This window comes from Typopeltis vanoorti, chromosome 13 (genome assembly GCF_054136105.1).
Source record: "Typopeltis vanoorti isolate ZY-2024b chromosome 13, IOZ_Tvanoo_1.0, whole genome shotgun sequence".
Lineage (NCBI taxonomy): Eukaryota > Metazoa > Arthropoda > Arachnida > Uropygi > Thelyphonidae > Typopeltis > Typopeltis vanoorti.
Window position 1 is genome coordinate 76,304,206 of NC_143561.1, and position 25,789 is coordinate 76,329,994.

The 25,789-nt window shown below is 37.0% G+C and overlaps 1 protein-coding gene across 2 annotated transcripts in view; it reads left to right on the forward strand.

Moving 5' to 3' along the window:
* Positions 1–25,789, forward strand: part of LOC150100293 (intermembrane lipid transfer protein Vps13-like) — a 654,685-nt gene that overhangs the window by 398,195 nt on the left and 230,701 nt on the right. For both annotated transcript variants that reach the window (XM_090402852.1, XM_090402853.1), the window contains 2 exons: positions 9–174; positions 11,446–11,580. In XM_090402852.1, coding sequence (XP_090258978.1) covers positions 9–174; positions 11,446–11,580 — 301 coding nt within the window. The remainder of the gene's footprint in view (positions 1–8; positions 175–11,445; positions 11,581–25,789) is intronic.

Sequence of the window (25,789 nt, forward strand, 5' to 3'; positions counted from 1 at the left end):
ACTTGCAGTTCAGGAATTATCTGGGAAGCGAAAAAAACTGGAAGTAGTGCACGATACAAAGCATTAAATGTTAAGGACTGTATATTGATTGAACAAGCATATCAGAAGTATCAAAATGAAATTCAAGTTGGGAAAAAACAAAAGTCACTTCACATACTTGATGGAAAAATGGAGGTAATTTTTTGTTTTTAATGAGTTATTTTTCATTTAAGTTGCTTTCACATAGTGGACAAAATATTAGAGAAGCTCCCTATGCTGATTGGAATCATTCCACCACTAATGTGCCCACTAATGGCATTGAGCAGGCATCGATACTTAGAACACAGAAGATTTCTTCTACATTCAAATGGATAGTAGGCATTCCAAGTCATCTGAGTCACTTTAAATGGGAAATCATAACAGAAACCAGATGAACCAGTAAAGAACATCAGGAAATTATTTCCAACTAGGAAGGGTAACTGGGAGGAAGAAAATAATGGAGACAGTGGAATCAAGCAGGTATTTAAACCAGAACAGATGGGATTAGATAGTAGATTAGTGCACTGGAGTCAAAGCACTCATCATGGGGTATCTGTACTCTATTGCAAAAAGATCATCAAACCATGCCATAAACTCATCCACAGTTTCTGCACTCACTTTCAGACAATGCATTCCACTCACGAATCACTCTTCATGCAAAGAACCTTCTTCTCACTCCCCTGCTCACACCCTCCTTCTATAGCTTCCAGGGATGGCCTCTAGTTCTACTCTTGCCTCCTTCTACTCAATGAAATATATCCTCCACATTAATCTGGTAGCAACCCCTCACCAACTTATACATCTCTCATATACCCCCCCCCCCCACCCCCCCCCCCCCCCACCCCCCCCCCCCCCCACCCCCCCCCCCCCCCACCCCCCCCCCCCCCCACCCCCCCCCCCCCCCACCCCCCCCCCCCCCCACCCCCCCCCCCCCCCACCCCCCCCCCCCCCCACCCCCCCCCCCCCCCACCCCCCCCCCCCCCCACCCCCCCCCCCCCCCACCCCCCCCCCCCCCCACCCCCCCCCCCCCCCACCCCCCCCCCCCCCCACCCCCCCCCCCCCCCACCCCCCCCCCCCCCCACCCCCCCCCCCCCCCACCCCCCCCCCCCCCCACCCCCCCCCCCCCCCACCCCCCCCCCCCCCCACCCCCCCCCCCCCCCACCCCCCCCCCCCCCCACCCCCCCCCCCCCCCACCCCCCCCCCCCCCCACCCCCCCCCCCCCCCACCCCCCCCCCCCCCCACCCCCCCCCCCCCCCACCCCCCCCCCCCCCCACCCCCCCCCCCCCCCACCCCCCCCCCCCCCCACCCCCCCCCACCATGACTTGAATGCATTTATTGTCTCCATACACACCACATTTCTGGCAATTCATTCCAATGACCCACAAATTTCCATGCAAAAAACCTACTGCTTACATCCTTCCAGAGATATCCTCTTGTCTCACCCATTCTATAAAAAACCTGATCCACATTAATCTGATAATAACACATTAGCAACTTTTGTCTCAATCATGCCCCCCCCCCCCCCATGTCTGTCCTTCTATCCACTAGACTCTGCAATTTATGTTTCCTCAATCTCTCTTCATACTTAACACGTTCGCTGCCACGCTACTTCGGCATAGTCTGTTCCCATACACCGAGCAATTTCACTTCTTCAAGGTCAGTACAGTAATCTCGTTGTCGACGGTAAGCGTCATACGAGTATACTCGTAGTTGGCTTGTGCAGAGCAATACCATCTATGAGAATACACACTTTTGATGCTAGCTCCACAAACCAAGCATTTTCACTTTTCAAGGTCAGTACAGTAATCTCGTTGCCGGCAGTAAGCGTCATACGAGTATACTCGTAGCTGGCTTGTGTAGCTGGTTTACCAACTACAAGTATACTTGTAGTTGGCAGCAAATGTGTTAACATTAGAGATACCAGAAACCACCTAATCAATCGTCTATGCAAGATAATCCGTATGCAGTCTGATCAAATCCTTATACTATGGAATAATAACATCCTTACTCCAATATATCAGTATTCTCTGATCATTGCCATAATGTGCTGTGTAGTCATCACAATTTTAGCAAAATGTTCCCAAAATTTCAGGTCATTATCCACCAATTCCTCCAGATCCCTCATCCCACTAATCTTATATTGTGCTTCTCAAACTGTAAAACTTTACACCTTCCTACATTAAACTGGCAGCCCAGTCTGCTCATTTAGAAAGTCTATTTGCATTCACTTGCTAGGCCACAACATCCATTCTACTCCTCATAGTTTTTCCCCACTTTGCATCAACTGCAGACAATTGTATATCACCATTCAAGTCCTTCCCATTCAAGCCCTTCACATACAAATTAAACAGCAAATTTCCCAAAATGGACCCGTGAGACACACACCAATAGCAACTTTCCTCTTCTGGGATGTTGCTACCCATACACAACTTGCTATCAGACAGCAAATCTCTAATCCAGTGCACTAATCTACTATGTAATCCAATCTGTTCCAGTTTAATTACTAGCTTTTCACATGACAGTCTATCAGAGGCTTAAGCAAATTCTAAACATTCCACTGTGTTTGTGTCATCTTTCTTCTATACATCTTTCACCTTGAACTTCATAGTAAGTAAGTAGATCTTTAAAACACAGTCTTCCTTTAGCAAACCCACATCTTTCACCCTGAACTTCATAGTAAGTAGATCTCTAAAACACAGTCTTCCTTTAGCAAACCCATACTGTTCATCAATAGTTAAAGCTGTTGTTAACTCCCTTGAACATTCTCTCAAGACTTATGGTGATATATCATTAAGTTTTGCAGCCTTACTGATATCCAGTTTACTCAATTCCTCCTATACATCCTATTCTCTCACCATTGGTGACTTCTTCTCCTTCTCCACAACTTTCAAGTTCTACATGATGTTACTTTCATAAAGATGAAATGCCTTTATGAATTGCTCATTTAACATCTTTACTATATCCTCTTTAATACTTATCATTTTTCTCCAGCCAATATCATCCTTCCACGATCATTCTTTTTTCTTCTTCTGGCCATGTAGCGAAAAAACTCCCTAGGATTTCTTTTGGCCTCATTAACTAAATGCTACTCATACTACTGTGCTTTTGCTATCCCTTATGAAGCATATTACCTCTCTTGTCTGTTCTTTATACTCCTCGTGCAACTGATCATTTCCATCATTCATCTTATGCTGCCTCCATAATGCCTTCTTCCAAAAATGCATGCTTCACCTCTTCATTCACCCACCGCCTCTTTTGACCTTTGGAATGTATTTTGACATTGCCTCTGTCAGACAATGAAGAGGTACCAAGTATCATTGATCTCCTTCCTTCCTTCCTTTCAATTTTTCATTCCATGATATCGCTGCAAGCTGTCGCCTGAGCTTGTCATAATCACCAGCCTTATTGTTCCACATATCACTTTCTCACAGAAGTCCTCATATGGCTGACCACCATCCATGTAATCATTTTGTGATTACATGGGTGGTGATCACTTTTGCCATCTGGAGGGAGATTTTACACCTCATTTACATTACCATCTTCAGATGGGATAATCAAATCCAAGTCCCTATGTTACATACTGCATAGGTGGTTGTCCCTCAAAAACTTAAGAAATTCATTCTCTTTATCCTTAGATGCTGTCTCTTCATTCCAATCTATATTACAATAATTAAAATCACCTATAACAATCATCCTTTTGTTATTAGCCAGACTAATTTTCTTATACATTTCCTTCTCACTGTCCTACACATTACCAGGTCTATAGCAACACTCAACAAAATATTTCCAGCTGTTCACTTCACTTCAAATCATAGTGCTTCAAAACCAGTGCCACTGTTTGCTTCTTTCATGTTCACCTTGGATAACTTCCCTGCCACCATTAGCAGCACTCCTCTTCCAGCAAAAAGGGTGTTACAAAAAAACATCATATCCATTCATCCCTATTCCTGCCAGAATGTCATCCTTATCTAACAAATGTCTCACTTATTCCACAATTTTGGGAAAATAGTTTCTATTAATGCTACAGTTTTGTTTCCTTTATATTGTATACTTCTGGCATTTTAAACATACATATTAGTTTATTTCTGGTTCTCTCTCAGGTTGTACAAACGCCACTCCTCTGATATGACTCCTTCATATCCCCCCCCCCACACTTGGCACTCTTCTCTGTTGTCACTGATATTCTACCTCTCCTCAGACCTGTTTGTTTCCCCCCACATCCCTAGTCATCAAAATCCTTTCCCGTACACACATACACACCTACACCCACTTTGTATCCATCATCCATTCTTCTCGCACAGCATCTCCCTGTCCACTCTGACTCCCCATTTCCCTGTTTGTGGTGTGTTCCCTTCACTCAAGCCACTCATCTCTTTATTCATAGGTTCTTATACTCTACCTTCTTGCTTTTCCACATCATTCTTACCACCTCTTGCTTACTCAATTCTTCCATTCATTTGTCATTGCCCTCTCTTGTAGCAACTGTTTCTTCAGATGACTCACATGATGTCCGTTTCAATGTAACCTATCTGTTTTATACTGCTCCATCCTTCCTTCAAATTCATCCTGTCCATTCACAACATGAATTGCTATTTCTTCACACAACTCCACTAGCATCCCATTCATAATCCTCACTCGCCATCTGAAGTCATCACTTCGATTCAAATTCGGTCGCAGCCAATGTAAAAGGGCTTCGCAACTTTTTTGAAAAGGTGTTCATAAGTCTGGTCTAGCACAACATAGCATTGACACTAAACATAATATCCAGTGGGATAAATCTTATCTTCTCCACAGTTGCAGGTTTAAATATGAATGCCTTTTTAAAGAAAGTTGTGAAGTCATCACTATCATACCTGTGCAACACTCTGTTTTCTACCACACCGTAGTCCTTTACTCTCATTATCACCCTCCTGATATCCATTCTTACATTCTCCTTGTTACTATCAGATTAGCTTTGACTACTACCATTACCAACTCTTTTGCTCACTTCCTTCTAATATCTAGTTCTTCACTCACTCTGCTCAATCTACCATTTGGAAAGCAAACTTTATGCATGTTCTCATTAACCACACCCCTAATTATCAAACCTGTATACATAGCCACTCTCAAATCAATGGACACCTCTTTCACATTGCAGTATTTCATACCAGCCTTCCTTTCTCTTCCATACATATCTGTTATTTCATTCCGCATGTGCTTCATCTCTTGCCTTATATTCAACAACTCTACTTTCATATCCTGAATTACTTTGTTGCTACTCTTCACTATCTTTACCAGTTCTGTTGCACTTTCATCCTCACTAAGTTTTGCATATGCTACCTTACTGCTACTTTCAACCACCTCATTTATACTCTCATTCATGTTTCTTTCACTGTCATTCACTCCAGTAACTCCATTCACTCAGTAACTTCGGTACTCAACATTTTCGGATTTACAGCTTCCATTATTTAGTATTCCTACTTCCACCAACGCTTTCATTTCTGACTCATAAAACACCTATGACGCATTCTCTCCCTCTCTTCACTTTAACTCTCAGATTAAAATCTATTTTCTCTCAGCAACAAATATAGTGCATGTGTACACACACACACACACACTGCAGTTTAGTTTTTCTCAGTGTCAAACCCTCTGAACTAGGTGTGTTCACTTCCATTGTTCTCATTTTCATCAGTCCCATGAATAGTACTATTTATGTATCATACACTGTGTAAATATATAAAAACATTTGAAACATGTTCAATCACACAGTCATACACAAGGATACTACAACCAATAACTATCAAAAATATCATGAATTATGTATCAAAACAATGACTTATCTGAGCTGATATTCACACTGTCACTCCAGTACATGCCACCTGGAAGTTGGGCACTGGAGTTTGGGACAAGTTTTTCTGGCACCTCTTAGAACACTCAGTAGAATAACATACCATCTAATAGTGCTATATACACAAGAATACTACAACCAGTGATTATCAGAAATATCATGAATTATATATTAAAACAATGACTTATCTGTAAGCTCCCATTCACACTCTCACTCCAGTACACACTGCCTGGCAGTGGGATATATTTTTTTTGAGGACAATCAATAGAATAACATAATTGTAACAGCAGTGCATGCATCATACTGAAATGATTACAGGAACACAATAGCATCTTTACCTTAATACATCGACTTTTCCTCAATCACCAAGTTTGAATTCTCTTGATTATTTTTGTAATGTGGTCGCATGGGATGCTGTCAAATCTGATAGAACTGCCAGAATTGTGTTGAGAATATTCAGAAAGCTTATGTAGCCTGATGTGCTATTAGATAGTTATTTCTAATAAACAGGATATTTGTTACTTTACTATTTGTAATTTAATTCTTTTCTAAAAACTCATCGAAGTCTAAAACTGATATAGGTATTTTCATATACTCAAACTATAACTGTTATTTTATATTATAAAAGTTATATTATAACAGTTATTTTAATTCATAAACATGTTACAAGAACAAAATCAAAAAAATGGTTTGAAGTTTTGCTTTGTGTTGATGTGAGGGATTGTTTAAAAAAAAAGAAAAAAAAGTTCGCTTACCCATGAGAAGTTTGCCATTGAGCTAAATGTACTATTTCTTTTTCTAAGTTCTTGTTTAGTTCCACTTGAAATTTGAGATAAATATTTCAAACAAGCTCTCAGTTTCTGCTTCATTTATCATATTCATCATTATCAGCAACCTAATGTGGTGCCATTCCTTCCAAGTATACTTCTCAGTTTCACACTCTTGGTAACTGAACCATAGCATTATCCATGTTTCCTTTCTATAGTTTTCTATAGTGCGAGTATGGCATTCCAAATATTCCATATCCAAGTGCAATCTTTGCTTGCTGGATAGTGGTAGTCCGGGGGGGGGGGGGTTTCCTTTTGGGTGGTAAGGATCCACCCTTGGACTACCAAATTCTCCTTTCATTTATAAAGGAGTCTTTCAGCTAATTTTTATTTGGAGACCTCAGCATTCTCCAACCAGATACAGAAACTGTAGCATCATTAACAGACAAACAGAAAACATCAGAGTGGTCTATGAATATACCATCTTTTTTTTTATCATACATGCAACAGATGAGCATCTGATTGGGAAAATATCACCCTTCTTTATTCAGAGGGATTAGCATGATCCCTGAGATGGAAAAAAAATTCATTCAAGACACATTATCATTGAGACATCCTCCCAGAAACATTTCAGGCAATTCCTTTGTACAGTTTCAGTCAGGGAAATATTAATTACAGTAACCTCTCAGCATACTTGGAACATTTCTCAAGGGGGAATATCAGAGTGGGATCTCCTCAGTGTTCCTGTAATGATATTTGCTTCAAATTTAAAGATCAAGGAGTGACAGTATAAGTATTCTCATATGTAGGAATGGTATCCTAGTATCCACCAGAATATCATCCTTACATTTAACACCCATAATCTCCATCATCAATAAAAGCAGGGTTTATTAATTGCCTATTATTAACTATTATTATTGCCTAATATTAACTGTTAGACTTTATATTCAGAATCCTTTTCATTGCTTCAAATGCCAAAAATACAGTCATGCAGACTGCATGTCTTATCTGTGCCCAATATGCATGTGAATAAAGAATGTAAGTGCAAAATATTCAAATGCACTAATTACGAGGTTGAACATGTAGCCTTCTCCCAAACATGCCAAAGGTGGAAGGATGAAAAGGAGAATCAGAATTTCAAGACCAAGCAGAACTTCCACATCAAGATGTGAGGAAAAAGTATGCCAAAACAGCAACATCTTCTAATGGAGATGCTTTCATTACACTGAATGTTCCAGTACTTGCCTGTTATTGGTGTCAGTTTAAGTTTGAGAAGTTGTTTAAAGACTGCTGAAGTGCTTCTGTGCTGCTCAAACTTAAATCAGAATGAGTCTTTCTTTTGCCAAGATTTCATAGTCTTATCATTATAAATGGCAAGTAATAGCCTCTCCCCTTTTTCTTTCTATAAATTTTTAATTGTTTTATTTTTTTAATTTATTTTATTATTTAAAATTAATTTTTCTATTTTTTGTCATGTCATTTAAATTTCATTATTTTTTCATGTAATTTTTATTATTTTGTTGTATTTCTGTGATAATTTATTTTAAGTTTGGTTTTATTTGTAATTTCATTTAGTTTGTAATCACCCATATACCATATATGGGGTGCCCCAACATGTAGTCCAGATCTTTAAATTGGAATGATGTTGCTTTGTTTGAAGCAACCTTCACCTTGTGATTGAACTTATGTACTGACAATGGCCTATTAGTTTCAGACCAAAATATTTGCAATAATAAAATTATTATTTTTGTGAAAACATATTACAAATAACCTTTCCATGCATTTTTACGAGAGGTTTCAAGTGCATGATCTGAGTGACCTGCCTTATTGTGTTATATATAATAAGGCAATTGCACTCTCTTTCTGATTAAAAGTGCTGCAATAAAATATACACTGCCTGATATTCAGTAGTCCCTGGTTTATCTTGAGAGAGAGAGAGAGAGAGAAAGAGAGTGATATTTATGCCTTTAAAGGAGCTAAATATTATCCCTACTTGAGAAACACTTTTCTTGCTTCTGTAGTGTGTTGCCTTTTCGTGTTGAGCTCCTTTGATATAAGGTTTTATTATTGCTCTTTTCTAGTCAAAACTGCATCTTGAGATTTCTCTGTTCATAATTATTTTTCAAGGAAGACATGGTTAGAATGAGATGCTATTATTATTATGGGCTACTCCAAGGGGTCCTTAGACTCATCAAGGGATCCCTGGAAGTTCATAAGCAGGGTGTGAGCAGGAAACTAGGAGTAAGTTCTTTGCATGGCAACTGGTTGATAAGTGGAACGTCTTACCTGAGAGTGTTGATGAGTATGGAAACGGGTGAATGGATTTAAGTCATGGTTCAATGAACTTTAACAGTGGGGCTCTCCCATAAGATTCCTTTGGCTACATGAAAGTCTGATGTTAATAATAGTAATAATAATTTTCCTTCTGCCTTTTATTACTATCCTAGAAGTTTGATGTAATTTGTTTGCCACTGGATGTCAGTCTAGATATATTAATTTAGTAATAATGCTTTAGTTGGTACACAATAAATAACGGAAAAAACTCACGTAGAAAGATTATTTATTAGTATAATTTTCGCCTGTGTGTCACAGGCATCTTCAGTACATTAAGCTCAAAATTAAACACTAACTGACTATTCCAAAAAGCGCCACCTAAGTAGCTGGTGTAAGATAACTAAAAAGGTCAATAACTTTCCTAAAAAAAAAAAAAAAAAATTAATACAATAAAAAGTTAGGAAAGATTAGCTGATTTGTAAAGTACTATCTCCCATAAAGGGGATAGACGTAAGCTGTCGGATCTGTTTAAGTTAGGAGAATGAAGTAGAGTTTCACATGTTTCTTTATAAAGGCGTTCCATGAGAAACTGACTTTTGTGAAGAACTCTTGTCTTTCTCCAATGAACTCTGTGTCTAGTGAAGATGGCATGTTCAGAAAGTCCAGACTTTTCAGGTTTAAAGTATTCAATATAAGATTGGTGTTCCTCTAGCTGAATAGAGGCGGATCTTCCCGTTTGTCCGAAATAAGATAATCCACTGGTAGACACCTGGATGATTAAGATGTGGAAGCTTGTCCTTAGGAGAAGTAAGAAAGGTGGAGATTTTTCTAAATGGTCGAAAGGCAACAAAAATATTCAGTGGTTTTAAAACTTTTGCTATACGTTCACTGATGCCTTGTACATAAGGGATAGTAATGCGCGTTATTTCCTCTGTGTTTGAAGAGGAAGACATATTAAAACTACTCAAAGTTCTTTTAATGAAGCAATTCTTATAACCATTATATAGAAAGGAAGAAGTTATGTATTGTAGTTCTTTCTGTAAAAGATCGTCTGTAGAACAAAAGGAGTGGGCCCGATGAACCAGTGTTTTAATAGTTCCTGCCTTTTGACTGGGATGGTGATGAGATTCCGCATGGATATAATGGCCCGTATGTTTTTAAAACTTAATGCTTTAGTTGTTTTCTTACCTGTTACATACTCTCCATTGGACTACACCATTAAACTCTCCAACTTTTAAATACTGACTTACCTATAGTTTATAAACTGTTGTGAATGTTGTCACATCACTTTTTTAATCAATGGCTCCAGTCCCCCCCCCTCCCACCAAATCCAGAAAATATTAATACCCAAAACCACACTTCTTCTCTTTCTTCCAGAACAGACTACACCAAATCTATCACTATCCCATATATATATCTGAAGCACATCTGTAAAATTAAAAAAAAAAAAAAATCCTAAAAAAATACAACCTTGTAACCACTTACAGAACATATAAAAAATTGGCATTTCTTATCTGCTTCTCCAAGACTAGCTACAGTCTGTAGACCTCCCAGGTGTCAGGTACGTACTGCACAGTCGTAAGCTGTCCTTCTGTGGCCACACAGGTAGGATAGCCAGCATTAGAATCACCAAACACAAGGACTACATCCACTTCCATGTAGCCACTCAGGACTTGTTGACCATCCCTTGAATACCCACCACAGGGTAGGATGGAAAAAAAAAAGCCAAATTACTCCATAGGAGCACATTTAAATACAAAAGACTTTTTCTGGAATCTGTATCAGCCTTAATGAACTTGCCCAAACATCAACAAATTTGATTGAATGAAACTGCCCCAAATTTGGAAAGCACTTATCCTTAGCACTTTGGAAAGCACTTCAGCCAAACAGTCATGAGCACCCATTCTAACCTACTATGGGGCACTATTTAGGACTTTAGGCTTGCTTTGTTACTCCACTTCTGTCTTACTTACCCTGTTTAGTGTCTACATTTGCATATCAGTTTACTCATTATTCCCTAATGATGGAAATTTTACTTTGCCAGCATATTGGAAATATTAATAATTATTATAATTAATATATAGTGCTTGTTGTAATTTCCTTAAATAATATTCATTATTGAAAATCCCTATGTACCATTTAATATGACTCAAATGAATGACTACCTTAGTTTTATCAGATCTCATTCTTTAATCTACTATGGCATTTACAGTTCTTTTTTTATTTATTTTTTAAATCCCAAAACTGGCATTTTTTATATTTCAAGCATTCAGGAATTTTGAAGTTTGTATATGTAGCAAATTATTCTTATCTGTTTCTTTTACACCTATAATGAAATATGTTATATGCAGTCAACCAGACTGTAGCAAATCCCATACTGTAATAAGCTACAAGAAAGTCTCATCCAAAGTCCCAAACATCCAATGATATTTAAAGACAATTATCTACCCACTACACATGGTTCCTGCTAATTAATTAACTATATTAACAGTTATCTGCTGTAATATATCTGAATACTGGGACAGTGTATTTACTCATGCTAAATATTGTCTATTATAGATTGACTTTGAAAATGGAATTATGCGGAAACCAATGGAGAGATCCATACGGCGATCATTTCAGACAGGGTTATGGTGTAGATACAAGACATCACCTCATCAACTTCACTTTCATGCTAAAATTAATAGATTACAGGTGAATTCATAAAGTATAGTCATTATATTCATATTTGTTTGCATTGATATTGTTTCTTATCAAATGAGAGTAGGTGCTAAGTTCATATAGACTTAATACATTGTTTCTGTATATATGATTTGGAAAATGTATACTTCATACCTTACTGTCTCTACTAAAGAAAACATCTCATTTCATTCATTTTCATATAAGAAAATTGTTGACTCACTCTAGCAAACATAACAAATTCACTCACTATAGTGAACATCATTGCAACAAATGTACTCCTTGTAACAATTACAGAGCATCCCTACAGAACTTCAATATTTAATCAACTGTTTTATTTCTAATCCACCTTTTGAATCCATGCCATGTGTTTCTTAAATAGTAGGTGGTCTTAGAGAAAATAGTATGTGGAAGATTCTTTCAAAGAATGGAGGTAGATGGAATGACAGAAAGAACATACTTACTCTTGTTATCTGTTTCCGTATTTAATTTGCCATTGTCATAGAAAATTGCCTAAATAGCTGAAATTCTTTATTAATTCTGTAAATTCTCCATCGGAAATGCAATTGATGTTTCTGTGCTTCTGTCTGTTTTTATAGTTTTTGCCTTTTTTATTGCTGATTTTCATGCCATATTTGCTATAGTTATTTAATAGTAAACAAACCTAAACATTTGTAGTGGATTTATTTAGGAGTATAACATTATCTGCATAAAGCAAAGATTAATATTGATTTGATAATGTTTAACTATTTGCATTCGTAACATGATCCATATAGATCAAGAAGAATTGTGAGTAATAATGGAGTATAGAATATGCACCATTGTTTTACACCCTTTTTTTTTTCTTCACATCATTAATTTCTAACTGTTGCTGACTTACAACTTAAATGTAGAATATATATTGCTCTGTGCAACATCTTATTTACACCATATAATTGTATCATATGGAAGAGATTTTTTCCCCTTGGCATCATATCATATTCCTTTTTTCAGATTTGCAAAACTTTAACACAGAATCTTGCTATATTCCTGAATTCTCAACTATATGTTTTGAAGTAAAAATCTAATCCTGACAATCCATATTTTGCTTAAATCCTTATTCATCTCTTCTTCCCTAAGTTTCTCTTTTGCAAGTTTTCAAAGTCTCTTCTCAGGTATGTTTACATAAACTTTACCTGAAACAGTAGAGAAATTTCTTAGTAATTTACACATTCAGTTTTATTTTCCTTTTTACAGAATTTAACTGGTTAAATTCATCCTGAATTTCCTTTTTGATTCTGTAATCACAGAAAAAATTTTTATACCTACATTTAGCATCTTTTTATTGCCCCCCCCCCCCCCCACACACACACAGGAGGCTGCAAAGCCTGTAACAGATCAATAACATATGTGGAAAAATGTCATGAGAAAAGTAATCCATTGATATAGATTTTGTGCAGGATAGAAGAAAGATAGGAATAAAACAAGAGAAGCCATTCCTGAAATAGCGATATAGTGAGCAAGGGAGTGAGACATGGGTTTTGGGCATGTAGATTGAATGTATTGACTGAGAGTGTGGTGAGTGAAACAATGAATGAATGAATGAATTTAAATCATGTTTTGATAAACCTTGAAAGTGACAGTAATGATCTATCATAATGAGTCTTTGGCTCCACAGAGAATTGGAAATGATAATTTTTTTTCCCAAGAGATTTGGAAATAACTTAGCTTTCATACATTTTTCTATAATTTCTGTGTGGACATATTGAATTACTAGAAATTTTTAATATGATGTCGTCTTTCCCAGAATTACCTCTTTTTGTATCTACCATGAAGTTCTTATTTTTTTCTCTTCTTGAATACAACATATATATATAATAGTAAGATAATATGTTACCGCTACTCTGTACAACACTCTTGTTCTAGGACTGTTCTGCAAATGCTTGATAAAAACAGCATTTGCAGAAGAGTGCTAGAACGAAACTTGCTGCCATCAAACAATAGCACTAGATAATGGTACATAATTCTTTGAATTCTCTGCTGGTACATAAATCCCTGAATTCTCTGGTTTCAAGCAAAAATACTGAATATAATACCAACTTTTCGTGAGCTAAAAAAGAAATAACAATTAGCCTTTCATGGCGACATCGTCATTATGCTAAAGCTCTCAAATGATACCAGCTGGGCCCAAGAAATTGCTAAAAGCACAATAAAAATCACAGGAAGCAGAACAGACGAAATCACAAGAAATAAAAGAAATCATCACAGGAATGAACACAAGAAATCATGTAAAACATAAAAAAAAGGAAATTGCCAGAAATAGAATAAAAGAAACATTGAAAAAAACAGAGAAAAGGAAACAGTGGAAAATGGAAAAAAATTGCAAAAAATAGAACAAAAGTAACTGCAGAAAACATTATGAAGGAAATGGAAAATCTTGCTTTGGATTGACAACAAAATTTACAAGGGGTTGGCAGGAACCATGCCAACTACAAATGCAAAAATTAATCGAAGACAAAGAGCACATCTAGAAGAGTATATAATTATAAATGAAATAAAGTAAAAATTATGAAATGTTATATTAGATTACATTAACATCACTCTCTTGAAATCTTCATAATGAACTAAATAACTAAACGAACTCTATAAACTGCAGTTGTGGTCATGGTATTGGAGACATTGGTTAAGAATGGAATACAGGATTGGGTTGATGGACGTAGCATTCTTTATTATGGTCAGAATGGTTTTGTAAAGGTAGGTCCTGTTTTAGAAATTTACTTGCATTTTATGATAAGTTAATGAGCTTGTTAGATAAGGAAGAATCATATACAGTGATATTCTTCAACTTTGCAAAAGCATATGATAGATTACCACATGATAAGTTGGTGGACAAGCTGCAAATGATGGGAATAGATAGTATATTAAGTAAATGGATTGGAGATTGGCTCTCTGAACGATACCAGAAAGTTGTGTATGATGGAGCAGCATCTCTAAAAAACGGAGGGTAACCAGTGGATTGCCCCAGGGTTCTATTCTTGAACCCCTGCTGTTTAACTCGTTTGTGAATGATATATCATGTGGACTGATTTGGGATCTTCAGTTGTTTGCTGATGATGCAAAGTTGGGAAGAATTATAAGTAGCACTGCTGATGTTAATTCCCTTCAGGAAGATTTGAATAGACTTTTTATTTGGACAAAGGAGTGAGGTTGCAGTTTTAATATCAATAAGTGCAAGATGTTGCATTTTGGAGTACAGAAATATAAGACTGTGTACTATATCGATGGTGCTGTTACTGCAGGAAGTGGATGAGATTAGAGATTTGGGAGTGATGGTTGACAGTAGACTGAAGTTTAGAGGGTATATTGCTAGAGCTGCAAAGGCTGCACTTGGTATTGCTACTGTGATTAGAAATACTCTAACATATAGGGATAAGGTAGTGGCTATGCATACTATATAAAGTACTGGTCAGGCCACACTTGGAGTATTGTGCTCAAATTTGGTCACTTCATTTTCAATGTGATGTGGAAGCAATGCAGAAGGTCCAGAGACAAACAATATCAGGACTTTGGAATGCTGACTATGGAGAGAGGTTGAAGAAATGTGGATTGCAGATAGATAGGTGGAAGAGAGGTGATATGATAGAGACATTTAAGTTAGTGAGAGGATTTTATCTGATTAATCTAGATGAGATTATAAAAAGAGTGGAAGGCAAGAGGGAGAATAGAGGAGTAGTGGAAAATAGTGGAAAACATTACCAGAATGTGTTGTTAATGCAAGGAGTGTTAAGGATTTTAATATTCGGTATGATAAATATGTTGTCAGTTGAATGAACTTTCTGCGATGAGTCTACTGACTCCATGGAGGTTGCAGTAATCATCATCATCATGCTTGTCAAGTATTTAGGCCTAGAGTGGCCTGTTCTTAGAAGTCATCATTGAATCTTTTAAGAGGACATCCTGGTTTTCTTTTTCCTAATGGTTTATGATTTAAGGCTTGTTTTGGTAATCTTTCTGTTTTAAAATTCTTTCAATGTGTTCCATCCATTTATGTTTATATTTTTCTATTACTGATTCCTGGTTTAATTCTTTCATAATTTCTTTTGTGATTGAATAGAGTATGAGGGTTGTTTGAAAAGTTTGATAAAAAAATAAGTTAAATAAAAATCACCTTTATTTCTCAACATAGTCTCCATCGAGGTCTACACATTTGGTCCAGCGAGTTTCCAATTTTTTCATCCCATCTAAAAAGTAGGATTTGTCAAATTGTGCAAAATAGTCATTCACAGCCTTGTTGACATCCTCATTGAAAGAAAATTTTTTCCCGCCAAGCCAAATTTTTAAGTTTGGGAACAAGTCACACGGGCCCAAGTCCGGAGAATACTGTAGATGTGGAACCAATTCGAACCTCAATTCGTGCAGTTTTGCCATTGCGACAGCAGATGACTGGGACAGTGCATTGTGTTGATGAACGAGCACTTTTTTGTGTACTAATCTTGGCCGTTTTTTCTTCAGTTCTCTTAAATGGTCCAAGAACGATGCATAATAGCTACTTTATTGTCTTATCCCTTTCCAAATAGTCTATCAATCCCAAAAAATAGTGGCCATCACCTTCCCAGCTGACAAAAGGGTCTTCACTTTTTTTGGTGCTCTTTCATTAGGCATTGTCCACTGTTTTGACTGCTGATTGGACTCAGGTGTGTGTAGTGGTGAATCCAAGTTTCGTCTACAGTCACAAATCGATGCAAAAAATCCTGCAAATTGCGATTAAACATTGCCAAACACTGCATTGAAATGTCTTTTCACATGTGTTTTTGATTGACAGTCAACAATCATGGCACCAATCGCGCATACAACTTTTTCATGTGCAATTTTTTATGCAGGATATTATACACCCATTCAGTTGAGATGCCTACAATCTCAGCAATCTCGTGTACTTTTACTCAGCAGTCTTCCATAACGATACCGTGGATTTTGTCAATCATTTCCTTTGTAGTGACCTGAGTTGGGCATCCAGAGCATGTTTCATCTTCAACAGACTTCAACAGATCACGTTTAAACTCATTTATCCAAAAATAAATAGTCTTTAATGCTGGTGCAGAGTCCCCATGAACTGCATGTAACTTGGCTTTGATTTGTATGGCCGTCCACTTCTTCGAATAAAGTGTTTTAACACTGTATGAAACTTTTTTTTCTCCATTTTTATGAAAAATGTGAACACAGACATTTTAAATGTTTGCCAAACGAGAACTACAAGTGGCTAAAATTTTTCCAGGGATCATGAAAAAGATGATACATGCCAACACTGGTATGAATGAACGAATTGTGTCACCACCTATTTGAAATTTACCAAACTTTTCAAGCAACCCTCATATACTTTGCAGTTTTTCTCGTGAACTTCATTTCAGTTGTTATTAATCTTCATTTGTCTTTTTGTTTTATTGTCCAGATTTCACTTCTATACAATAGGACTGGTAGGGCTAATGTATTGTATACTTTTAGTCTGGTTTGTTTTTGTACTAGGTTAGGTTTAAATATAGAGTTAATTACACCTGTTATTTGTAAATATTTTTAAATTTTTTGGTTTATTTTTTTTTATTTTCATATGTAATCATACACATCCTAGATAGTTAAATGAATTCACCTCTTCTAGAATCTTGTTATCTATTACTATTTTATTGGATCTTTTATTAGTTTTTATTGGATCTTTTTCCTATAAATGCCATCGTTTTTGGTTTTTTTGTTGATATTATCATTCCATAATTATTGGCTATCTCAATTAAATTTTAAATATCTTTCTGAAAGGAGAGTATTTAAGTTCACAGTAGGAGATAGTTTAATACCTTGATGGAAATTTTTATTCCATTTTATTATTATTTCAATTAGATATTAATAATAATAATAATAAATATGTGCAATCTACATGCACCATCGAAAAAAAAATTACCTGAAAACTTCAGCAGTTATTCAAGCCAGTCATTCTTGATTACAAAGAAGAAGAGAAGTGATGAATGTTAGTTTGCATTAGTCATCTTGAGGGGAATGGAAAAGTGAACACAGTCAGTGTGAATGTCAGCTTCTGATTGGACTGAGACCCAATGATCTGCAACTGGCATAAATCAATACTGTTTGTTGTCTTGGAATTGTAAGAAGTATTACACATTTTGCAGGACTTTTTTTTAATTTGAAGTTTAAATAAAAGTTATGAAATTTGTTTTCGTAAGCTTGTTTTGTTTGAATTACTCTTTATCAATAAGGTAAAGTGGAAAAACTATTCTGAACTTCAGATGTACAATTTGTGACTTAAATTTTTTATTTTAACTGGGAGAGAAATGAAAGGAGAGAAGGGATTGAAGTGGGTCGCATGAGTGTGGATAAAATCTAAATTTTTACTGTCTAATACACATCTGCTTTTCATTATGAAGATTTCAGGTAAGTAACATTAATTTAAGCCAATGTAACCTCTCGAAATTTAAACGTTAATTCTAGGTTTTTATTTTTATGATTTCATACTCTTCTAGATCTTTCTTATATCTTATATTATATTTGCATTTATTCTTTTTCGTGTTGTCATTTTGTCCTTTATGTATAATTCCTACCAATTGTTAGAGTTCTGTCATCAGTGTACAATTTACCACCATTTCCTTTGTTCAGTTTCCCACTGTTTATTTTATTTCCACACATTTTATTTTGAGGATGTCAACAAAAATTACACAAATGGTGAGAAAGTAAATGAAACTGATTGCAAAGAAAAGACTGCGATTGACCATAAGAAAATGTGCAAAAAATGATGGCGAAAAAACTGAGTCTAAGTAATAATAAGATGATGAGTGGGGCTGATTGCCGAAGAGCATGTGACAGTAAAATAGCGAGAGAGAAAGATGGTGAAAAAATGTTGCAAGATTTGAAACTGAGTTGGTGAGATAAGCAAAAGATGAAGCAAATGCTGAATGAAATGAAGAGAATTGTCAATGCTTGTAATTGCTGACTATGGCGGCTGAGTGGTTAGCATACCCCCTCTCTAACCAACAGGTTGCAGGCTTGAATTTCACCATGGGCATGGATATTTTTGATTGTCTTTAGGTGGAAGATGAATCTCTTCTCCTGGTATGAGACCATTGCCCCACTTATTGGAGGCCTGAAGCAAATAAAAAAGTTCCATGTTTGATCTCTAGAACAGGGCTTCTGGACAATGTAAAAATAAATAAAAAAATTACAAAAATAATAATTATATATATATGTGTGTGTGTGTGTGTGTGTGTGTGGAAGAGTGAAGATGACTGGAATGAATGATGTCTGAATGAAAGCAGTAACAAAAGACTCATGAGTGACATTGTATGGGGATTCGGTTATTAGAAGTGTGCTGAAAATGTTCAGCCAAGGTTTGTTTTCCAGGAGGTAGAAAGAGTAGATTGATTAAGGCATTGGATATGAGTAGAATAAGTGAGCAAAAGAGTTGGTAGTGGTAGTAAGAAGGAACAAATGACCTGATTGAAAACAAGGAGAACGTAAGACTGGGTATCATAAGATTGTTGAGAAGAATAAAGATAATGTTGTGATAGGAAAGGTAGTCAGTGTTGTTGCCCAGTTATGACAGTGATGAGATGCAGCAGATGGCAAGAATTATGAATAATTTGTGGAAATGTGCAATGAGAAAGAAGTGCAGTTTGTGAATGTAAATGAGTTTGAAGGATGAATGGAATTGTATAAGAATGATGGACTATAGTAGTTCAGTGGTTTTTACTGTGAACTATCTGGAGAGATGACTACTGCTGGGAGAGTAATGAAAGGAGAGAAGGGATTGAAATGGGTAGCATGAGTGTGAATAATATGAACGAATAAGTGTGCAAGAAAGACAAGGAAGTAGGGGGAGACATCTGGGTGGAAAGGAGATCACAGTATGATCAAGGATGATACCCAAAGTGAAAGTGCGAGTAGAAGAGAATGGAATCAGATGGTTTGGGATGTAGAGAGAACAGTTAGGTTTGGAGAGAGTACTGGGATGAATAATGAGAGCAAGAGAGAGAGAAAAAGGGGAAGAGCTCAAAGAAGAAATTAAATCACATCTAATAAGTGGTATCAGTGAATTTGTTATAGATCCAGAAAGGAACTGTTATGTTGTTTGTATATGACTACTAGAAGTATCAGAAACAAGGAAGATGAAATTCTTGCATTGATACACAGTTATTAGAACCTTATCCACAGCTGGCAAAAGCAGCATTGCAGACACTTTTACCATTTCCCGCCACCTATGCAATGGTGGCGGGAAATGTGAAATGGGATTTTCATCACTTTTGCACATAAAAACAAAAGCCAGAAATCGCTTAAATGCAAGTGATGACTTATGTGTGGCTCTTTCAAAAAAGGAGCCATGCTTCAAAAGTATTATTATGAATAAACAACAACAACATAGCCATTAAAAATTGAGATAATACTGTTTTGTATGTATATGTAAATGTATGTGTTGATTTTTTAATAAATAAATTATCTTGCAATAGATGTAATTTCCTAAATAAAGAAATAGAAACACATTTTTCAAGGGGGTGCAAGAACTTATTTTTAGATTCAAGGGGGGGGGGGTGCCAATCACTATAAAGGTTAAGACCCACTGCTCTAATCCAATGCACCATTCTAATATCCAACCCTATCTGCTCTAGTTTGACTATCAACTTATCATATTTTAATCTATCAAAAGCCTTTGCAAAATCTAAGTATACTACTATGTATTGATTACCCTCATCTAATGCAGTTGTCACTTTATTTTAATAATTAAGTAGATTACTAAAACATAACCTCCCTTTATCAAATCCATTCTGTCCATCATAGATAATACCACTGTTGTCAACCCAGTTCTGGATCCTAGTTCTCAACAGCCTCTCTAACACTTTAACCACAACACCTGACACACACACATACACAGATTGGCCTATAATTTAATGTTTAAGTTCTGTTACCTTCCTTTATGAAGCAGTACAATATTGCTTTCTTTCCACTCCTTTGGAACTTGACCCAGTTCAAGACTCATATTAACAAATATGTCAAGGCAGATGTCAGCTCCCCTGGCACATTCCTTCAAAATACATGGTGATATATCATCAAGTCCCATAGCCTTATTAACAGCAAGTTTGCTCAGTACTCCATATACCTCTTACTCACAGTCAATCGCTCTCTCGCTCTTCTACATCATCTACTGCTCTCACATACTGTCCATGATGTGACATTCACAAGGATGAAAGACCTTTATGAACTACTCATTAAATATATCCTCTGCAGCAGTTGTCCTTATACAATTTTCTCCAGTTAATGGCATCCTACTATGATCATTCTTTTTTTTGGGGGGTGGGGGTGGGGGAGGCTTCATATCAAAAGAACTCCCTATATTGTTTTTTGTTTCATTTGCTAATAGCTGCTGATACTGTACTTTTGCTATCCTTTCTAAACCAAGTCACCCTCCTTGTCTCTTCTTTGTACTCCTCATGGAATTGATTATTACCACTCTTCTTATGTTTTCTCCATAATGCCATTTACCTCTATTGCATGATTAATACTACATTCATCCATTTCACACCTACCTTATTTAACCTCCTGATCCTTGTTTACATTTAGACAATGCTTCTACTAGATAGTTCTTCAATATCACATAAGCAGTGGTAATTTCATTTCCACCCAATTCATCATTTCATGCTACAGCTGCAGACTGTCTCCTGAGCTTCTTATAATCACCAGCCTTGTAGTTCCACATGTACCCTCTTCCTCACATGGCTGGCAAATCACTTCATGAGGTAATTACTTCATGGTGGCTCTCACCAGCTGGAGGGAGATTTGATGCTTCATTTATAATGACCCTCTGATGAGATGATCAAATCCAGCACTCTCAATTCTTGGGTGCCCTCCGTTGCATGCTGCCTGAGGTAGTCAGCCCTCAAAAACTCGAGTAACTAATTTCTTTACTCATTTTTTTCTTTCATTATCTCATCATCCCTGGCTGTATTGCCATAATTAAAATCTCTCATAATTATTATTATTACTACGGGCAACTCCAAGGAGTCCTCAGACTCATCAAGAGAGGTCCTAAACATCATGCCAAGAACTATTCAGCATTTGCACAGTATCTATCATACTTTGCTTTGAACTCATTCACAGTCATGGCACTCACAACAGATTATGGCAGCTTATTCCACTCATTCACTACTCTCCAAGTAAAAAACCTAGCTCTAACACCCTTGCTAACCACACTCTTGCCCGGCTTCCATGTATGACCTCTAGTCCTCCCACCACCAGTCCTATTCTCAAAATATTCTCATAATGATCATCCCTTTTCTTATTTATTTGGCTAATATGCTTATACATTTCATGGTCACTACCCTCCACATTACCAGGTCTATAGCAACATCAAATGAAGTATTTCATTCTGTTCATCTTTATTTCACACTATACTGTCTCAAAACTGTTACCACTATTTTCCCCTTGCATCTCTACCTTTTATGGCTATAACTCTCTTTTCATCATCAATAGCACTCCAGCTCCCTTTTTACCCTTTCTGTCTTCATGAAATACATCTTACCCTTCCATCTCTATTCTTGTTAGAATGTCATTCTCATCTAACCATGTCTCACTTATTCCAACAATTTTTGGTTGAACAAACTCAGTCAATGTAACCATTTCATCTTTCTTGTTTCTGATACTTCTAATATTCATATACAAACATAACAGTTCATTTCTGGATCTATAATAAGCTTAACTATTACCACTAATTAGATTTCACTGCTCCATACCTTCCTGAAGCCATTTCTTTTTCTGTTTCCTCATTCCACAACCTTCTTCAAATCCAAATGTTTTCCCTACATCCTAGTCCATCCCATTCCCTTGTTTTCTACATATGCCTTCATATTCTCTTTGAGCATCAACCTTATTCATGCAGTGTTACCCTGTCCATCCTGAGTCTCCCCATTTTCCTGTTTGTCTTGCAAACTTGTTTTCTTATTCTCTACATTCATGCTACCCACTTCATTCATAAGTGCCACTTCAATCTCTCTTTCCTTACTATCCTTTCCAGCATCAGTCTCTCCAAAGACTCACATTAAAACCATTCAAATGCAGTTCATCACTTATACAGTTCATTTGTTCTTCACTCATTCCACTTATTTTCAAAATGTACTCCTTTCTCTTCACACATTTCTGCTAACATATCATTCATAATTCTTGCTTTCTGCTTCATATCACTGTCATAAAAGATGGGTAACACACTGACTACCTTTTCTGTCACAGTATTGTCTTTTTTCCTTCTCAACAACAACATCCTGATATCCAATCATACATTCTCCTTGTTCTCAATCAAGTAATTTGTCCTAACTCTTTTGCTTGCTTACTCTACATATCAAACTCCTCCATCACTCTATTCATTTTACCTCCTAGAAAACAAACTTTGTTCATCTTCTTGTTTTCTATATCTCTAATAATCAAAGGAGAAACGTATCTTGAAAGGTTATTTTAATATCAACAGTGAGTAAGAGAAATAGGATCTTTCTTGCAGGTAATAAGGTAGGCTATTTTAACAGTATTGAAATTCCCCTAGATTATCTTCATCCCACTTGAGAAGTGTGAGGAGATCAGTGTTTAAGACATAGGTTATTGAAGGATCTTGGAGCTTCATTTATTTGAGTCCTACAATTTTTTTTTCTCTCTCAAAGGAAGAGAGCACTGCCATATGTCAAACTGTGAATAGGCTTTGAAGTTAGAGAGAGAGGTTATTGATGTAAAGGGCAAAATACATGGACAAAAGGACAGAGCCCCAGGATGCTTCGGCATGAATGAAGAAATCTTGTGATAAGAAACCATTCACAATGAAAAGATTGACTACAGAAAAAAGCTAGCAATTCAATCACAAAAGGTAGGAATAAGACCATAAGATGGTAACTTGTTGAAAGGGCCTTAATGCTACAGTCAAATGCCTTTGCGATATCAAGTGTTGCCACATGGGTTACTCTTTCATGGCCTGTGTTCAAAGGTAGCAGGAAGATGGAAGGATTCGTTTAGTAGACCTCAATGCCACACATGGTTGAAAGCTTTAGAAATGTTGAAGGTGGCAGTACAAGTTTCTCTGAGCCTTTCCATGGTATGCATTCAGTGGTGAGTGATGTAGGCTACAATGTCAGCTGTGAATCTCGAGCAGAATCTGTACTGGTGGTTGCTTAACTGATTGGCCTCTAAGTGGTGGAGGAGTTGGGTATTGATGACTTTCTCCATTATTTTGGAGAGGACTGGTCAGTAGTTTGATGGTAGACTTCTCTCTCTCTCCTCCCTCCCTCGTTTGGAATAGGATGAATATGAGATTGCTTCCACTCATTGGAATAAATACTAGTTGTGTGAAATAGATTGTAGAGATGATGCAGGATGGCATTAACTCTGGCGCACAATGTTTAAGAACAATTGGAGAGATGCCATCAGGACCAGAAACATCCAGGTTATTTAGTAGTTTTCTGATTTCTTTTTGTTGAAAAACTATGAGGCATACTGTGCTTGGATTCTGGCATGGTAGGAGGTGATTTCCCGTCATTATCTATGCAGGAGTTTGAGGAAAAGAGTGATGCCAGGAGGTCAGCTTTATCTTTGGGTGAAGTAAGACTGATGCCATAGGAATGAGAGAGAAGTGGTTGGATGTAAAACGACAGTAGTAGTAGTAAAATAGGAGAGTAGTAGTTGCATCCAACAACCTTAGTGAGGGACCAGAAGGTAGACTAGAAGGCACAGTTCTATTTGAACAGGAAGTAAGTTTTTTGCTGTTGGTTTCTATGAAATAAGATTTTTATCTGCTGAAGATGACTGATTTGCACATGTTGTGTGCTTTGGTATAGGCAGCATGTGAAGTTGGAGTTCTTGATGCAAGCCATATGCAGTAAGCTAATTTTTTTTTTTTTTTTCAACTGCTTTGATACACTTTTAGTTGAACCAGGGCTTGGAAAGTGGATGAGGATTATGGGTTGAATGGGGGATGAAGGTCTTCATGCCAGTGAGAATAATTTCTGTAAGCAAGTGTTATAGTCAGATGAGTGGAAACAATAGTCATACTAAGAAAAGAAGGAGCAGAAACTCTAGAGGTCATTCCAATTGGCTCTTTTGTAGTGCCAGCAGATGCAAGGTCAGGAGTGGTTGGAAGAGGGTGTTCTGTGTGAGAGAGGAGACTTGTACAAGATTGTGATCTGAGTTGCTGAGAGGAGAATTGACTTCTATAGTGTATTTGGGAAGAGAACTGGTAAAAAAGAAAAAGTATTTGGAGAGTGAAACAGATTATCAGGAATTAGAGTAGGTAGATGTACAATATGTGTTAGGTCATTACTTATAGCAAAGCCTTCTGTTTTTCATCCAGCTTGATCAGTGGTGTTGGAATTGTGGACATGGGGATCACCCAGGAAGATGAACTCACTATTCAGAGAGCTGTACTGCAGATGGTCAAATCTCATGGAAAGGAATGTGAAGAGATCTGAATGGTTATCAATGTTTGGAGACTGATAAATGCAACAAATGAATGTTATTAAATGGGGCGAGGAAACCTTGAGCCAAAGAAGGTCAAAAGTAGGAGATTCTAAATTACTCATTCTCTGGCAGGCTATGTCAGATTTCATAAAAGTATAGGTGCCATCCTTGAGGCAAAAAGAATCATGAAATGTGTAGTTTGGGTGTGTATGCGGACAGCAATAGATATAGCTGTAATCTGGGTTTCTGTGATGAATAAGATGTCTGGGCTGGAAGACTGCATGGAATGTGCAAGTGTTGTATTAATGCCACAGATTTTAGTAAAGTTGGATATCAAAGTAAGTTTGTAGTGAAAAGATTCCTATTCCTGGCTTGGTTTGTATGTTGTGTCTGGTTGTGATGTAATTTTTTTTTTTGGGGGGGGGGGATTAGTTTATGTGGATATTCATTATTGTGTAGTATGACTGTAAGAGTATTCATAAGTTGATTCATAATTATTAGATGGAAGGATGTAGTGGGGACATGCAGTGAGATAAGATAGACTCTCGGATATGACTCTATGCCATGACTTGGCCTTGACAGTGCCCACCACATACCGCTACTCAAATGTCCTCTCCAGGCATGACCTGGCAGGGTATGTCACAGTGGGATTATGCACCACTTGACAGGCCTCCTGACTTGTTGGTTACAGGTTTGGGCCCTTGCAACTAACTGGTGGCCAGCTTATGGCATCACTGATATATTTTAACTGATATATCTTTGAAATGGAGGAGGT